This window comes from Sus scrofa, chromosome 14, assembly GCF_000003025.6.
Source record: "Sus scrofa isolate TJ Tabasco breed Duroc chromosome 14, Sscrofa11.1, whole genome shotgun sequence".
Classification (NCBI taxonomy): domain Eukaryota; kingdom Metazoa; phylum Chordata; class Mammalia; order Artiodactyla; family Suidae; genus Sus; species Sus scrofa.
This window is the reverse complement of record NC_010456.5, coordinates 38,111,365-38,128,121: the sequence shown is the minus strand read 5'-3', so window position 1 is coordinate 38,128,121 and position 16,757 is coordinate 38,111,365. Positions and strand designations below refer to the sequence as shown.

At 52.2% G+C, this 16,757-nt stretch overlaps 1 protein-coding gene across 1 annotated transcript in view; it reads right to left on the bottom strand.

Moving 5' to 3' along the window:
- RBM19 (RNA binding motif protein 19) overlaps nucleotides 1-16,757 on the bottom strand; it is a 120,507-nt gene that overhangs the window by 74,427 nt on the left and 29,323 nt on the right. The window contains exons 17-21 of the mRNA XM_005670677.3: nucleotides 16,101-16,270; nucleotides 13,632-13,692; nucleotides 10,060-10,139; nucleotides 8,075-8,130; nucleotides 4,559-4,675 (exon numbers count right to left, since the gene is read on the bottom strand). Of these exons, the coding sequence (XP_005670734.1) occupies nucleotides 4,559-4,675; nucleotides 8,075-8,130; nucleotides 10,060-10,139; nucleotides 13,632-13,692; nucleotides 16,101-16,270 (484 nt within the window). The remainder of the gene's footprint in view (nucleotides 1-4,558; nucleotides 4,676-8,074; nucleotides 8,131-10,059; nucleotides 10,140-13,631; nucleotides 13,693-16,100; nucleotides 16,271-16,757) is intronic.

Here is a 16,757-nt window from a genome sequence, read left to right as displayed (position 1 = left end):
GCTCTGCGGAGGTGCACTTGGTGGGAGATGACCTGGGGTGGGGGCACCTGGGGACAGCCGTGCCTTCCTTACCCTACTCCCCTTTCAGAACTTGGCCGAAGGGTTTCTTTCTCCCACCCACTCTCTTTCTGGAATGGTCCATGCTGGCTCTCCTGAACTGCCCACGCTTTTTTTGCAGAGCTTCTCCCTGGTGAATAGGAAGTGGCCCCATACATCCAGGCTTCCGTGGAGAGCAGATTACAGGGCTCAGAGCTTCTGGAAAAGTACTGCTACAACCAGGAGTTAAATGGGCAGTGAACCCACGACCTGGCAAGGGGGACAAAGGGGGAGCGTGTGAGAGGAACTCGGCCAGCAAGCTGCCCACATCCCTCTCTCCACGGTCATGGTCATGGTCACTGGAAGAGGAAATGAGGAGAGAAGGCGGGGGGGGGACGGACGGACGTGGCCCACAAAGCGGGCACAACAGGTGTGCCAGGGACAGGAGATGCAAGCCATGTAATTAAGGCCTCCAGACACCTGTTGGGAGCTCACCCATTCACACCCCTAGCAGGTGGTTCACACCTCTGAGGAAGGGGGAAAAAAGGCTCGGATGAAAAGCTCTCCATCTGTGGCCTGTAGCTGCCCAAGAAGGCGAGGAGGAGGAAGAGGAGGAGGAGGAGGAGGAGGAGGAGGAGGAGGAGGAGGAGGAGGAGGAGGAGGAGGAGGAGGCGGCATTTGTGCCAGCAGCTCCCACCTGATCTCTGTGACCTTGGGGGACAGTTCCCCAGGGGGTGGGGGTGGGGGATCTGGAGTGAGAGAGACCTGGTTGTGCCGCTGCAGAGCTGTGTGACCCTGGGCAAACTCCTTGACCTCTCTGTGTCTCACATGCCCCGTTGATCAGGTTTCATGGAGTATGGGGTTTTGGACTGTAAAATCTATATGCTCAGCAAACATTTACTGAGAACCACCCACATACTGGGGCGTGCGGCCACCGCAGTGAACCAGACAGCGTGTCTGAGCTTATATTCTTGGGGGGGGTGGATGTGGAACCCCATGTTTGCAAGTTTTTTTTTGTTTTTTTTTTTTTTCTTTTTTGCTATTTCTTGGGCCGCTCCCACGGCATATGGAGGTTCCTAGGCTAGGGGTCTAATCGGAGCTGTAGCCACCAGCCTATGCCAGAGCCACAGCAACGCAGGATCCGAGCCGCGTCTGCGACCTACACCTCAGCTCACGGCAACGCCAGATCGTTAACCCACTGAGCAAGGGCAGGGATCGAACCCGCAACCTCATGGTTCCTAGTCGGATTCATTAACCACTGCGCCACGACAGGAACTCCTGCAAATGTTTTTTTTTGCAACTCACCCAGCACCCTTTCCCTAACACTGTGTGGGCCCAGATAAACCACATCAAGGGCCTCATCTCCCTGCTAATTTGCAACCTCTGCTCTAAGGAGGCGGCAGGGAGGAGAAAGGCACTGAATCAATGGTGGCACCTGCTTCCTGGGCAACCCAAGGCACATCTAACAGAGATGCTGATCCCTGGCCTCTATGGGGAGACTTCTCATGTCCAGAAGCCCTGGTCATTCTGCTGTTTCCTGGGCTCCTCCCAGGAGCCTGTGCAGCAGGAGGCAAGGATCCTGAGCTCTACTGCACAGAAGAAACTGAGGCTAAGCAACCTGTTTGGGGCCCAAGGAGTCAAGGGCAGGGCCCTCCCCACTCCTCTGAGAAGCCCAAGTTCATGGGGCTCCCACCCTGGGTCTGCTCTAATGTGCTGGGGCTGGGGAAAGCCCTCAGCCTCCACATCTGTGAAATGACACAGTTGTCAAAGGCTGCTGAGTCTGAGGAGTATACGGCTTGGGGTCAATTTCCCTCATACAGCCCCTCTGGGCAAAGGGAGGGAAAAGGCTGATAACCTGGTCCTTCAAAGAAGGGGTGACCTGATGACTGCCCCATGGGCCATTTCTTCTCAGGAGGACACACTCAAGAAGGTGCTAATCGCATGAGACCCCAACCCAAGACCCACTCATGAAGGCCACCCTTGGATTCCTTTTGTGGCTCAATGGTAACGAACCTGACTAGTATCCATGAGGACATGGGTTCAATCCCTGGCCCTGGTCAGTGGGTTAGGGATCTGGCATTGCCTTGAGCTGTGATGTAGGTTTCAGATGCAGCTCTGATTCCGCATTGCTGTGGCTGTGGCTGGCAGCTGCAGCTCCAACTGGACCACTAACCTGGGAACCCCCCCATATGCCAAGGATGCGGCCCTAAAAAAAGAAAAAGGAAAAAAAAGGATACAGCGTAGGAGGGCACACAGCAGAGCCCAACACACAGTGATCTGATTACACCTGGTAGGGTAAGTCCGAGAAACCTGCCTGGCAAAACAGACTGGACTGGTTCCCTTAAGCCCTGACATCTTCCTTCCCAGCTCTGACCTTTACTGGCCACTGCCTTTGTCTGAAACTGGGTCTGTGGTCTCCTGACCAAGCATGTCTCCCTGAGACGGCTCACAGCGACCCCTGCTGCCTGTGCTTGGAACTGCCGCAACCCCCCAGCTGGAAAAAACAACAAAGCCAGGCTCCAAGAAAGCTCTTGGAGGTTTCCATGAAAACTACCACCTGAACAGTGGTGGGAGGAAGGGGCAGGGCGCCTGATGATGTTCGGGAGACACTAATTCCCTGTCTTCTGAAAATAAACATAAAATGCGAGATCAGACAAAGCGCTTTTCCCCTTCCGTGGCGGTCTTTTGTTTCCCTGGATAAGTGTCATCCTCCACAGACTGCGGAACCAAGCGAAACTGTCATTTCAGCGGGTGCTGTTTTCTGATCAGCACGTGCTGCCCTGCTCCACACAATTCCCGTTTTGATCTGGCAGTTCTTAAATTGGACTCAAAACAGCAGACGCAGGTTGAAACAAGTGCGACGTTGGCCGTGCAAGGCTAGGGATCCATACTTTCTTGTGACTGGACCTTGCTCCTCTTGACTCATCTCCCCAAATGCTGGGAGATCGAAAACAACCCCCACCCACGACTGTGACCCCCTCCCAACTTTCCAGGCTGTTAACTACCACGCAGGGGCCCTGGGGATCACAGCTACCACCCTGCTCCCTAGGAACCGGGAGGGCCACTGTCTTCGCGTTGGGAACTGGGCTAATTGACGTCTGCTAATCAACTATCCACCACCGTGCTATTTACAACAGGGGGAGGAGGACAGGGATTTTTCATGCAAATCCCACAAGTGACCCCCCCATTCCTTAAACCACGGAGTTAAGAGCAAAGACGGGTGATTTCACGCAAAGATAACACATACTTGCTAGTCTCTGAAGATTTGGGACTTGCATTTTGCACCCACGGCTGACCTGGCGGGAGGCTAACTGGTAACTGTAATGGGGACTTAGTGCTCCCGATCTTCATGCCAGAACTAGACAAACGCACATTCAACAAACAAGGTCTCGGACACGGAATCCTAAATGGTCACCCCTGTGCAGGCCAAGGAGCTGTAGGTTTCCAGAATACTCTGAGATAGCAGCCAAGCTTCCACCACCTGCTTGGTTGGGGCCCATGTCATCTGCCCTTAGGTTCTGAGAGCTAGATGGCCCATTCTCTGTGCCATGCAGCACATACCTAGAGGGTGCCCTGGCTTTACCCATGTCCCGTTACGCCCTCTCCCTAAGATGTCCCATCCTGGGTTTGGTGCTGGGTGGTACCTGACTTATCCGAAGAAAACAAACAGTATAAAGCACCGGCACAGGGGTTGCACACTCACAGCCCTTGGGCTATATTGGGCTCACAGATAAGACTCTCAAAATGTTTCTAAAAAGTGAATTAGTTGCCACCTTACTCTCCCTCGGAATCTAGATTGCCAGCTTCTCTCTTAAAACGTGGGGAGAACCGGTCCTGTGACTTCTGCATCCCTGCCGAGCATCACCTGGCCCTCCAGTCCATTGGTCCCCACCCAGCCTGCTCTCCCAGGCCCCGTTTCCTGCCTGGTCCCTAAGAGATCTCTGAGTTTCTAACTCCTGTGCCCACAGCTGCTGATGGATGGTGTTATTTAGGCAGATGATTCCCCCTCATTTCACAAGAGGATTTTCACAGACAGCAATGTCAACCAGTGGTCCCCAACCCTGGCTGCGTACCAGAATCCCTGGGGGAGCTTTGACACAAACACATTTGAGCTCCACCCCTGACCAGAATCCGCCTCTCTGGGGGTGGAGCCTGCATGAAGGTGCGTTTTATCATAAAAGACACTGATTGCTTCAAATGTGCAGAGACGGTGGACCACTGGCTTAAACCAAAGGATGACTTGAGCAGTAGGTTTTCAGGCACATCACCGGAAGAGGTGGACTTCAGCTGCCTGGGTTCCTGCTCCTCCTGTAGGGCGCTGGCGGAGATGGAGGAAACTAACCGCCCTGTTTGGACACTTTGCTGCCCAGTGCTCTGGAGAGCAGTGTGACCAGGGAGATAAACCAAAGGCAGCCAGGAGATGACCTTTGAGAGACCATGGAGGTGGAACCGTGGAGGACCCGAAGGTCTGGCAGGTTTGCACACACAGGCAGGCCCTGTGGACCGAATCAGCGCCTCTCACCTGAAGAGCTCGCGGATCTCGCGGCTGTCGGCCTGGAAGGGGATGTTCCGCACCAGGATCTTGGACGTGGTCTGCTTTCTGGCTACTTGCTTCTTCCGAGTGGCTGTTGGGGCTGGCCTGGAGGGTCGGGGAGGGGCTTCAGGTTATCTGGGGCCCGGGCAGCTGTTGCCTGGCACTGACTCCACCCCGTTCCCTTCCCCACCCCCACCCCTGGCACCGATGCTCTTGTGCTCTGCTCAGGTGAGGGACTCAAGGAGCCCAGGCAGACGAGGCTGAGAGGAAAGGGGGGGGGAGGTGGCCTCCCAGGGGTGGTACATAGCCTGATTATCTCCTGCCCCCAACAACCGTGACTGTGCAGTCGTCACATCCTACCCTGGGGTGTCTGCTGCCCTTGATCTGAGAGACTCGGGGAACAGCAGGGACTTCAGAAAAGAACTCTGATGAGGGTGGGGCCGGCGTCTCCCCAGACCCAGCCTCCTCTGTCTCTTTCTTTCCAGGTGCCCAGAAAGACTGTGGCTGGTCCCAAGGTCACACTGAAGACCTTCCATCACTAACCAGAAGGGCATCATCCAAGGGCCTGCAGCAGTTTCTAGCCACGGAGCTAGGCCAGGGCTGCGAGAGGAAACTCTGCCTGAGGTTCAAGGCCATCCCGACTCTGTCTTCCTGCTCTTCCAGGGAAACCTTCTGTTCTGGGTCATGAGCAGGGCAGGGTCACGAGCACAGCTGTGAGTTGACAACCTGGTGTGACGGCCTCGTTGGCCACTTAGGGTCTGTGTGAGCCTGGGCGAGTTATTGGTTAACCTCCATGGGCCTTAGTTTTCTCAGCTGTGTAAGAGGCCTAATAGTAGCACCAACCTCATTGGATTATTTAAGAATATAATGAAAGACAGGTCAAAACACCTTGCACTGTGCCTACCACAGGTTAAACGTTCCATGAAAGGCAGCCATTATTATAATGGCTATTGTTATGACTCACTTCCTTTAAGTTTGCTCCACATCACCTCCTCAGAGGCCCTCCCTAACCGTCCCCACTAAAAGAGCCACCCGTTCCCATTCCTTAGCAATATTTTTCTTCCTCACACTCGCCGTTAACAGTGTATGACATATGCAGTCATGTTTCTCTTTACTGCCTGTGCTCCAGGGCTGTGCTGGCCAATACTGCAGCCACCAGCCACGTGCAGCTAGCTATAGCAAAATTAAAATGCCACAAATTAAAAATTCAACTCCTTGGTTGCTGGGATAGCCAGCCTCCAAGATGGTCCTCGCTGGTCTCTGCCTCTTGGTATTCATGCCATCTAGGACTCCCCTCCTACACTGAGACCAGGTCATAAAAGACACTGCTGCCTCCTCCTCCTGCTTCCTCGGATCACTCACTCCGGGGGAAACCAGCTGTCATGCAGCAAGGACACTCATACAAGCCTGGGGAGAGGCCAGCATGGTGAGGAACTGAGGCCTCCTGCCAACAGCCAAATGAATGTGCCACTTTGGAAGTGAATCAACCCTAGCTGAGCCTTCAGATGAGACTGCAGCCCTGACCAGTATCTCACAGAAGACTCTTTAGACAGAAATTCCCAGCTAAGCTGCTCTTGAATTCCTGACCCTCAGAAACTGTGGGATAATCAGTGTCTGCTGTTTTAAGCTGTTAAGTTATGGGATACTTTGCTTTGCAATGATAGATAACTAACACAGTGGTACTCGCCACATTTTGAGTGCCAAAATGCCATGTGTGGCAAGTGGCTACCACCCGGGGCAGCACAAAAATAGAATACTGCAGGATGCTCCCATCATTGTAGAAGGTTCTATGAAATAGCACGGCACTAGAATATAAACTCCCCAGCTCCTAGGAAGATTATCAGGTGCCCAGTAGGCTTTCTGTAATTTTTTCTTGAACAGAAGAACGACTAAATGAGCACTGCCTAGGAATTGACAGTTAGCAAGGTGACGGCAGCCTGACTCCCTGGGGACTAAGAAGAAAGACCAGCACCACTGGCTGAGCGATCCTGTGCTGGGTGGGTGCTAGATGCTTTGAGTACAACCTCCAGTTATGTTTTACTTTATGGGCAAAGTTATCTGCCCAAAGTCACACAGCCCATGGATGAGGACCCAGAACTGTGGGCTCAAAGCTTGGACTCTCTGGGCTCTTAAGTCACGACTCAGGAACCCCCGTTGGCTTCTGTGGGCTCTCTCAAGCCTTCTTCTAGCTGAAGATGCTCAGCAAGGCATGGAACATGATGAGTGGAGGGGGCCAGCAGAGGGGGCCTAGGCTGGCTTCACAACTACCATTAAAAAACAAGGAGAGGGACTTCCTATTGTGGCTCAGCAGTAACGAACCCAACTAGTATCCATGAGGACTCAGGTTTGAGCTCTGCCCCTGCTCAGTGGATTAAGGATTCAGCATTGCTGTGAGCTGTGGTGTAGGTCGCAGATGCTGCTCAGATCTGGGTTTGCTGTGGCTGTGGTGTAGGCTGGCAACTGCAGATCCCATTCGACCCCTGGCCTGGGAACTTCTATATCCCCCAGGTGCAGCCTCCCTCCCTCCCCCCCCCAAAAGGAGAGGAGTTCTCATGTGGTGCAGTGAGTTAAGAGTTTGGTGTTGTCACTGCTGCGGCTTGGGTCACTACTGTGGCTTGGGTTTAATCCCTGGCCCTAGAACCCCTACAAGCCACAGGTGCAGCCAAAAAAACTCCCCAAAAAACAAAAACCAAGGAGAGAAGGAAGAAACAGCTGCCGCTTTGGATCAGCTCTCTGGCAGCTAATTTGCTCAACGACTACAATAAATGACCGACTTGCCGAAAACCACCACATAAATATCTTAAACCAGCTCAAGGATTGTTAGAGGTGGTCACTTCATCACCTAAGGCAGGGAGATGGGAGTGACAATGACAAGGATGCTCACAGCTGACCCTGGGTATGTGTTACATACTGGGCACCATTCAAAGCCCCTCCAGCGTATGAGTTCAATTAGGACACGCGAGGTTGTGAAGAAGCAGGGACCAAACTACAACTCTAGAAACCCTCCACTGCTTCTGGAAGCTGGTCGTTGGACGCGGTGGTCTGTCTCCATCTCCAATGCCTAGGAAATCTCTTTCAAATGAAGTGGAGGCCGTCTCTGGGCTGCTGTCCAGATCCAAGAAACAAAGCCCCATAAAGCAAGACATCTGGGTTTTACTGTTTCCTCTGGTTCGTACAAAGCGCCAGCACCTTGCAGCTCTGCCTCAGTTTATTTATGCCAAGATATTCACATTTTGCTTGCTGCTCCTGACTGTGTTCCTCTGTTATAATGACTAGATGTTAAAGGTTTACTCTGGGGGACTGGCAGGGTCCCGTTTATAGGGAAACGAGTGTGGGAGCTGGCACATGGGACATCACCTTAAGTAGGAAGGGGCCCCAGTGGGGAGGGGGGACAGCTGGGGCAGGATGCCAAAGGGCCACCCCCTGGGGACCAAGGACCAGTGCAGAAAGGACCAGCTCAGACCAAGGTGGGGGGAGGGTGGGGTGGCGGCAGTGAAGACTCACTTGGTGGCTCGTTCCGAGATCCTCACTTCCAGCTTGTGGCCATCCACAACGTGACCCTGAGAAATAAGACAACACCGCCTGGCCATCTGTCCTCCAAGAAACACTCACCCGAATCCCTGTCCTTCAGCAGAGAGGGCTTCAGCTGAACGAGGGGAAAGGGGACTTCTGGGGGGCGGCGGGGAGGGGGGACTGCCTGTTCCCAGGCAGAGCAGCTCGCTGGAATCAAGGACAGAGAAGGGCTTTTCCCAGAAACAGCTCCCGCAAAGCCTGGGTATCAGCTGGTGGTTACAGAGACCCAGCCCTCCAAGTCCTCTCGAACCATGAGTGGGCCTTGACCTTTAAGCCATTTGAGGGGCACAGAATTTTCCATTGTTTATTAGCATTTTCAGGCAAAGTAAGCCCCTTCAGTCTGGCTTGCAGAGAGAGTTCAGTTTAGATGGTTTGCTCTGAGAAAAAAAAATTCTAAATCACAATGGAGATGCTTCCAAAGCTAGGCTCTACATGGGTCCCTTAAGGCAAAACTGGAGTATTAGTCAAATTACCCTTGAAAATCCTTTAGCTCTCCCACAAAATACAGTACACATAGCTGTGTTTAAACAATCCTTTGTGACAATACACACATATATAGCACGGAACAGAACTCTATATGTGTGCAAGGCAGAATCTGACAAAGTCTGGAGTTACATGAAAGAGAAAGACTACTGGGTGTGCAGAGCTGAAATCCGGTTAGATGAGAACATGGCATCTAATAACAAGGTTGGATTTCTTCTGTTTCTTTTAAAAAACAACAAACAAAACCCAAACCAGAGAAGATCTGGTGTGACTGGGGGCCACCCTCCCATCAGGCAGAAAGTGGCTTCCGCTTTAGACTGAGCAGGAGCAGCCGGGTTCTGCTCCAGATAAGGCCATCCCTTCACTGGTGCACATAGCCTGCCTGGCCTCCGTGGCTGTTTGCAAGCCCTAGTGGAAAGCAGAGGCCCCCAAGCCTGTCACCTCCCCACCATCCCACCCAAAGCCAATTTGGCCCTTCCTGGAGGTTCCTTGGGCCAAGGGGAAGGTTGACAAAATTCTACTAGAACAATCCTCTTAGCTAAGGGGCCAGTCACATCTCCTACAACGCTTCAGGCCTTTCCCTTGAACAGGAAGCTCTAGTGGGACAGAATGAGTCGCTTAGAGAGTCCTTCTAAATAAGCCAGGCTCCCCAGGGAGGCAGCCCTTTCTCCCTGATGTCTAGCCCAACTGTGCAGGCCCAAGAGCACCTCTCAGGGAGAATGGGAGCTGAGAGAGTGTGCAGCCTGCTACGCCCTGGCCTGTGAACTTGACCCTATTCAACTCTACCTTCCCACTGCCTGGCCTTGTGCAAACCCCCCACCTTGACGCTGAATCCTACAGACCTTAAAACGTCTCCAAGATCCACCTCCACACACTTCCTACTGCACACCCTGCCTCTGCCACACGGCCTCTTTCTGCTTCTCGCACAGGAATAAGCTCACTCCTGCCTTAGAGTCCCCGCCCCACACCCTTTGCACATTTGCACCCTTTGCACGTTTCCCCCCAAATCTTTGTGTAGCCGACTCCTTCTTGTTAGTGGTCAGCTCACCTGTCACGTCCTCAGAGAGGTCTCTCCTGACGATGTAATCTAGAGGAACCCTCCCCCCATCAGAATGCCTGCTTTATTTCCATCCAAGCCCTTCCCACGACCTGGTCGTGGTGTATTTATTCAGAGGTCTGCCGCACCAATTTCCCTGAGGCTTGGCATAAACCAGGCCCTCGAGGAAGGCTTGGAGACTGAATGGAGGCACTAAAGTGACTACGGGGTGCTGGGGAAGGTTCTTACTTTGCCCTGGAGTCCCCTAGGGACTTGGAAAAAGTGGCGGGCCTGGGAAGATGTGGACTCATCCATAATTTCAGAGATCTGAAGGGGCCTGCCCACCCTCCTCCCCACCTGGTACCTCCATGGACCTTGGCTGAGAATCTCCACTTACCTGGAGCTGCTTGAGAGCTTTCTGGGCCTGCTCTGGCTTCTTATACTCCACAAATCCAAACCCCATGGACAGCAGTGCTCCTGAAAGAGACGAGGCAGAAATCGCATCAGTGTGCTAGGTGGGGAAAAAAAATGAAGAAGGTGCACCAACCCAAGTTCAAGGGCTCCAAGGGGCCCCTGGACTCCCCTTCTACATTCTCATTTCTTCACAGCCCTCTTCATTCCCAAAAAGACCCTGGCACCCAGCTTGCCATTTATGACCAGTCGTCTCGGAAGAAGTCAGCCGACGAGGTTATAGAGCCGCCACCTGAGGCTCAGCTGACTATTAATTAACAGATGATTGACGTGATAATTAACTTCATGATAGAATTCCGCCTTTGGGAGGGAGGGATGACCATCGTCATGACAGGCGGCAAAACCTCTACCCAGGCAGTCCCCTGCTTCCATACATAATGCATAAAGCGGGCACATGTATCAAAGTCAAGTGCGTCAAAGGCTTACTCTTTACCAAGTATTTCTGACCACCCATTACACCCGGATCCTGCGTTTCAGATAGCAGGTTGGGACAGAGTGGGCGACTGTTATTACAGCCCCTCTGGTTCCCTATTGCTAGGGACTGAGTAGCATGGGTTCAGAGAACCAGGGACATCTCAGAAACGTACAGGGAACTTTGCTTCCTGTGTGTGTTTATGTATACCCCCCTCCACAAAGATAAGATCTCAAAAAAAATTTTTGTTTTAATTAAAAAAATTTAAAAACAAGTAAGATCCCTAACTACAGCTTGTCCTTTTGACACAAATGTGAGGCATGCCTCTCCCCCAGCCTTTCATACCAGCTTACTAATTTTATTCTCCGGTTTTTTCACAGTTGAACTCAGAGACAGCTAGCTCAAGGTGGATGGGCCCAGATGAGACTCCGTTTACCACTGTTGACTTGGTGGTCCTCAGTGTTGTTTGTGAGACTGTGCCCGGCCTTGCATTTCTACTCACCGCCACATGGTATAAAACGATGGCCCAGCGGAGGAAGAAACCCCACAAACTGCCCAAACCTAGCTCTGGGGTGACAAAGGGGAGGCTCAGACAGAACTGCTAGCTGGCAGGCAGTGCCACCCCGTGGTGACTTTCAGTATTTGTATTTCAGCAGATATCAGAAAGCTCTGTTCTGAGGATCAAGGCTGTGGGGGGGTGGGGTCAGGGTATCTGTGAGCATAGGATATTTAAAAAGCGCATCTAGCTGTAAAAGGCAAGTTCCTCACCTAGTCAATGACACTTGCAGATCCACTCTGCCCTTCTGCCCTGAGATGCTGACTTCTACAGACAGCACAACCTGGGTTCCCTGGCCTTCTGGTATCCTGCTGGGTTTAGCCAATGGGAAGCCCCGATTTGAGATGGGGGGGTGGAGGAAAGAGAATTGGGGACCTGGTTCTTTCCACATACCCCACCACCTTCCCGCTTTGGCCCAACTCTGGTACCGTCAGTGTCCACCCCTCACCCTCAGCTCTGCTGGTGGCCCTTCTTCTACGGTTCTGGTCATTCCTCCCCAGGGCTCAGCAGGGGAGGGGCGTTCTCCCACAGGACCCACTGCCTCGACATGCTCATGGGTCCTCTCAGCCCAGCCCGCACCCTGGCAAGTGGCCCCCTCTTTACAAACATCTCCTCTACAACCACGGCTGAGTGTGCCCTCTGCTTCCTGCTGAGACCCTCACTGATAACAGACACCATCTAGATCCCCCCCACATTGTGACAAGCGAGTTACAAAGAGCAGAGCTCTCACATACAGGCTCTTGAAAAAGAGGGTAGGTTTCAAGAGCTGCTCCAGGGACAGAAAGATCAGATATGTGTTCTAAAGCATGCTGAAGAGCGCTCTGAGGGCTGAGAGCACGGGCTCCACAGAACATCTGACCACAAAGAGGGGCAGCGACCATACGACCCACAGGGACAGCCCCAGATGGAGCTGGTGACATCTTCGCCAGCATGACCCACCCCCCAGACTTCAGTGGTCACCCTTTCCTGAACCCATGCGAATGAGCCTTTGTATCATTCACTTGGTATTTAGTTGCCTCTCTTTGTATCCCAAACTACACCCGCAGTTCCTGGGGAACAAAGATGTTATAGTTTGAACTGTGCCCCCGTACCCTTCAATTTGTACGCTGAAGCCCTAACCCCCCACATCCCAGAATGTGGCCTTATTGGGACATGGGTTCTTTCCAGAGGTAATCATGTTAAAAATGAAGTCATTGGGGTTAAGCCCTAATCCAATATGGTTGGTGTCCTTAATAAAGAAGAAAAGGGGTGGTGTTGGAATCTGAACACAGGACAGGTGTAACCAAGGAGAATGCCATGTGAACATGAAGACAATCATCCACCAGCCCAAGAGAGAGGCTGGAACAGATCCTGCCCTCATACCTCTCAGAATGAACCAACCCTGCCCACACCTCGATCCTGGACCTCTGGCTTCCAGAACCATGTGATAATAAGCTTCTGTGGTGGAAGCCACCAAGTTTATAGTATTTTGTTACAGCTGTGCTAGCAAATGAATACAAGGACCTCCCTAAATTCCCTGCTGCATGTCTGCTTCAAATCCTCCAGGGCCCTTCTGGGACAAAGCCCAGAATCCTTTGCCTGGCAGAAAGTCACTGGGATCTGGAATTGGTCTACGTTTATGAGTGCATGAGCTGCCTCTTCAATGCATTCCGGATCTGCTATTACAGTCCTTTCCCACCTCCTTCATCTGCATTCCCTGTTCCCACCAGCTGTCTGCTCTGATTCCCTATCCTCAGAGTCTTGATCTAACATGGAGACCCCTGGCGGCCTGTGCAGCCAGGCCGCCCTCTACCAGGCCTCTTATTGCTCTGTGCTGTAACTACTACCTCACTTGTCTCTTAGGACCCAGTCGTGGGCTGACCTAGGTGGCACCCCCACAAATCCTGCCAAATTGAAGGATGGGGATCGCATGGCTGTGGAAAAACAAGGGCTGATGGCCTGTCCATCACCTGCAGGAAGCCAGGGCTGGAGAAGAAACGGACCAGAGGCCAAGGGACTTTCCAGAATGGCCGAGGCTGACTGGAGACATGAATGGCATCTGCATGGCCAAGGCACCCAGGGGCCAGTGAGGTGCAAGGCTGATGATTCAGAGGAGTATTCCAGATGTTCTACATCTGGGTTACTTCTCTTGGAAGGGAAGAAGAGAAGCCCAAGAAGGGTCAGCTCCTGCTCGTCCCTAGATTTCCAGAGCACAGAGATGCTGGGAGGAGGGAGAAGCTTCTGGTACTTAACAGCATCAGCTCTGCCAATCTGCTCAGTCGCATGGCTCCAGTACCACTTCTGACAGTCTGGGGTGGGCAGAGGGTCTAGACTCAGAAGAATGTGATGGGCATGGCTACTCCCATAGAAGTCAGGAGTCTCCAGGGACCCAGGAAAAAGGACCATTTTAGATGAGGACATCAGGAGAGTGTGGGGCTGCTGATGCTTCAGTATGAAAGGGGACCTTCAAAGTAAGCAAGTGCCAGGTACCCTCACCCCGTTTCTTTCATTCAGAATCATTTCTTTCTGACCAAGATCCCCTGGGGAATACCTGCTTTGTTCTTCTTCTTGGAAATGGAGCAGCTCTTCACCGCACCCACTTTGGAAAACACCTGGAAGAGAATGTCGACACGTGTCATCAGCATTCCGGGGCTAATCCTGCAACGGGTGCAGGTCTGCCTTGAAGGACAGAGGTGACCTATGCAGCCGCAGGTACAGTAAGGGCAGAACTAAGCCCTGGATGTGTTTCTGTGGCCAGGCCCCGGGCAGCCCTCTGCCCACACGAACTCACCCAGCCCTTGCAGCAACTCTCCTGGGCAGGGATTACCACCCCTGTTTTTCAGATGATAAAACTGAGGCTTTGAAGGGTTAGAGATGCACCTGGGGTCACAGAGCTGGGAAACCCTGGAGCTGAGATTTGGACCCAGGCTCCAGAGCCCAAGTTCTAAACATTGTGCAGGTGGGGGACCTGGTCAGACAGGAGGCTCCCTAAATTTGCCGTAATACCACCTCAGGGGTTCCTAAAATACCTGGAGGCAGGGGGCCATGGCCTACTTTAAGTAACCTGGATGGTCCCTTATGGGTCCTGGTAAGGGCAACTGAGCTGGGTTCTGGCTCCAGGTGTCCAGGAAGGACATGGGCCACCAAATAGTCCAGAGAGTCACTGAGGGTCACACAATGGGGAAGACAGACCTACTTATGGAAGCTGGGAGTCCATGGACCCCAGTCGTGACCCTTCCCACTGCCCCTGCACTTAGGGCCAGCTCAGTTTCAACAACTTAAAAAAAAAAAAATTCCATTCTGCCCTATTGTTCCCTTTACTTTTGCTGCCTCCCTAGATAGAATGTGAGCCCTGACCAGTATGAAGTCCTATCCTTCTGGTTCACTGCTGTGTCCTCCACGCCATCCGCAGGGCTAGTCACTGCTCAAGCACAGAGCGAAGGAGATGCAGAGGGGCAGGGAGATCCTGACCAGCAAACAAAACTCACATGCATCTAACTGTCACTGACTCTTATTCTGAGTGTCAAACACTTGTCTTGCAGTATCTCATCTGTTCTAATCAGATCTTCCAAACAACTCCACCGCGAGAGTCTATAAACATCTCCATTTTATGGATGGGAAAACCAAGGCAAGGAGAGGATAAAGGATTGGCCCAGGGTCCCACTGTTAGCAAGGAGTGAGGATGGGATCCTAGCCCAGGCAGTCTGACCCCTAAGCACAGCTCTACACTCAGACAAGATGGCTGAGAGGGAAGCCCTGTGAGCTGGACCCTGCTCCCCACAGCACCTCTGTGTGATGCCAGGTCAGGGAATTGACCTCTCGGAACCTCAGTCTCCACATGTGGAATAGGAAGAGCCTGGTCTTGATCACTTTGGCTGTACCTACCTGCCTCAGAATTTCTCAATTCCGAGGATGCTCTTAGGCTGAAGTGTGGGCACATCTTCCAGGAAAAAAAAATGACTCCTGCTGATGATAGTCCCCTGCCAGGTACAGGCAGGAGAGCCAGCATGCCAGAAACAAAACGCAAACTGACTGCAAGCTGGTTTGACCTCTTCAATGCTATTGAGCTTTTGGACACTACTAGTGTGTGTCTACTTGTAAATGCAAACCCAAACCAGACCAAAACGGACTCAGAAAGTAGCCTAAGAAAAGTCCAAGGGTGGTTTCCCATTGCCCGAGAGGGTGAATCTTTGCCCTTAAAATGCTGCTGCCTTCGCTAGGCGCCTCTGCTGCCCTGGTGGCTCTTCTAACTGGCAAATGACAGTCACATTGGAGACTTAGCCAGAGGATCTCAGAGTGCAGGCTCTGACCTCCTGCCTTTCCCTGACAGCCCAGGCTGGCCTCCTGTGCACCCACCCACCACTGTCCTGTCTCTAGGATGCAGAGGGCACCATCTCCCCTCTTGAAACGTCTATAGGGTTTTAGAACTCAAAAGAATTTGTAGAAGCCAATCAGCTCAATCCTTATGGCTGTCTTCCTTTTCAGAACCAGTTCATGGCTATCACCAATTCATGCATTAAATTAACAAAAAAAAAAAAAAAAAAAGAGGGTGGGGGACCATGCATTTATTCTGTGCCAATAAAGAAGTTCATAGAAGGGGGCGGTTCTCCCTGTGAGCAGTTCTCAGTCTAGTGGGGGAGCCTGCAGACCCCCATCCTTTGGAACCAGAAGCCCCATTTCTTGAACTCTGGCCTGATTTCTTCTAGAAACTCCCCAGCGCCTCTCCAGGGCAGCCCTCCTCTGGTTGCTAACACTGACCAGTGTTCACACTGCAGACCCTTCCTAAGCATCCTGATGGTCCCCTCGGGCACGTGCAGGTGATGCTCTCAGCCCTCGGGCTGGTGTGACAGAGGCTCAAATCTCCAGGTGAGATGTCTACTGGACAGCCAGGCAGAGGTGTCAGGCGGGTGGCTCTTGGCTGTTAATCCACACAGCACCCCTGCTCTGGGCAGAACAAGTGCACCACCAGACCAAGTTTCCTGCCCCCGCCCACTCCCTTCTGGCCCCACCAGCCACTCACTCCCTTCAGCGTCTCCTCCGTGGTGCTGAAGTTGAGATTTTTGATAAACAGGGTGCACCCAGGAAGGCTCTCTTCCTCCTCCTCCTCTTCTTCCTCCTCCTCTTCTACCTTTGCTGAAGCGGCATCTGCTCCTCCCTCTGTTGGCTTTTCAACTTCTGGAGTCTCGCCACCTGGCATGGGCGCCCCCCCAAAAGACAAATCCATTAAGTGATGTCTTATCTGCCAAAGCCCCAGGACCTAAGACACAGAACCTGCTAGATCAGGGGGCAGGGGTCCTGTCTGTGTGGGTGGCATCAAGAAGGGACACTGATTCTGCTTTTGCTGAGTTTGTGGGGAGGGGGAAGACGTCCTGTCTTATACCTGTTTTAAAGACAAAGGAGTATGAAATCCAGGCCAAAAATCATGACTCTTAAGACTAACCCACATTACACAACCCACGGAATTTGAACTTCCAAATAAATTACTGTGTGAGCTTATTACTGAACCCCAAATGCAACACGTTCTTTTTCCTCAAAAAAAAAAAAAAAAAAAAAAAAAAGCCAGAACTTAACAAACTTTCAAACTAAAACGTAACTTAAAACTACTCAAAAATTATAGAATGACAGTTAACTTAGAACATTTAAAATACCCCCTTGAACCTAAGGGATGTTACATTCA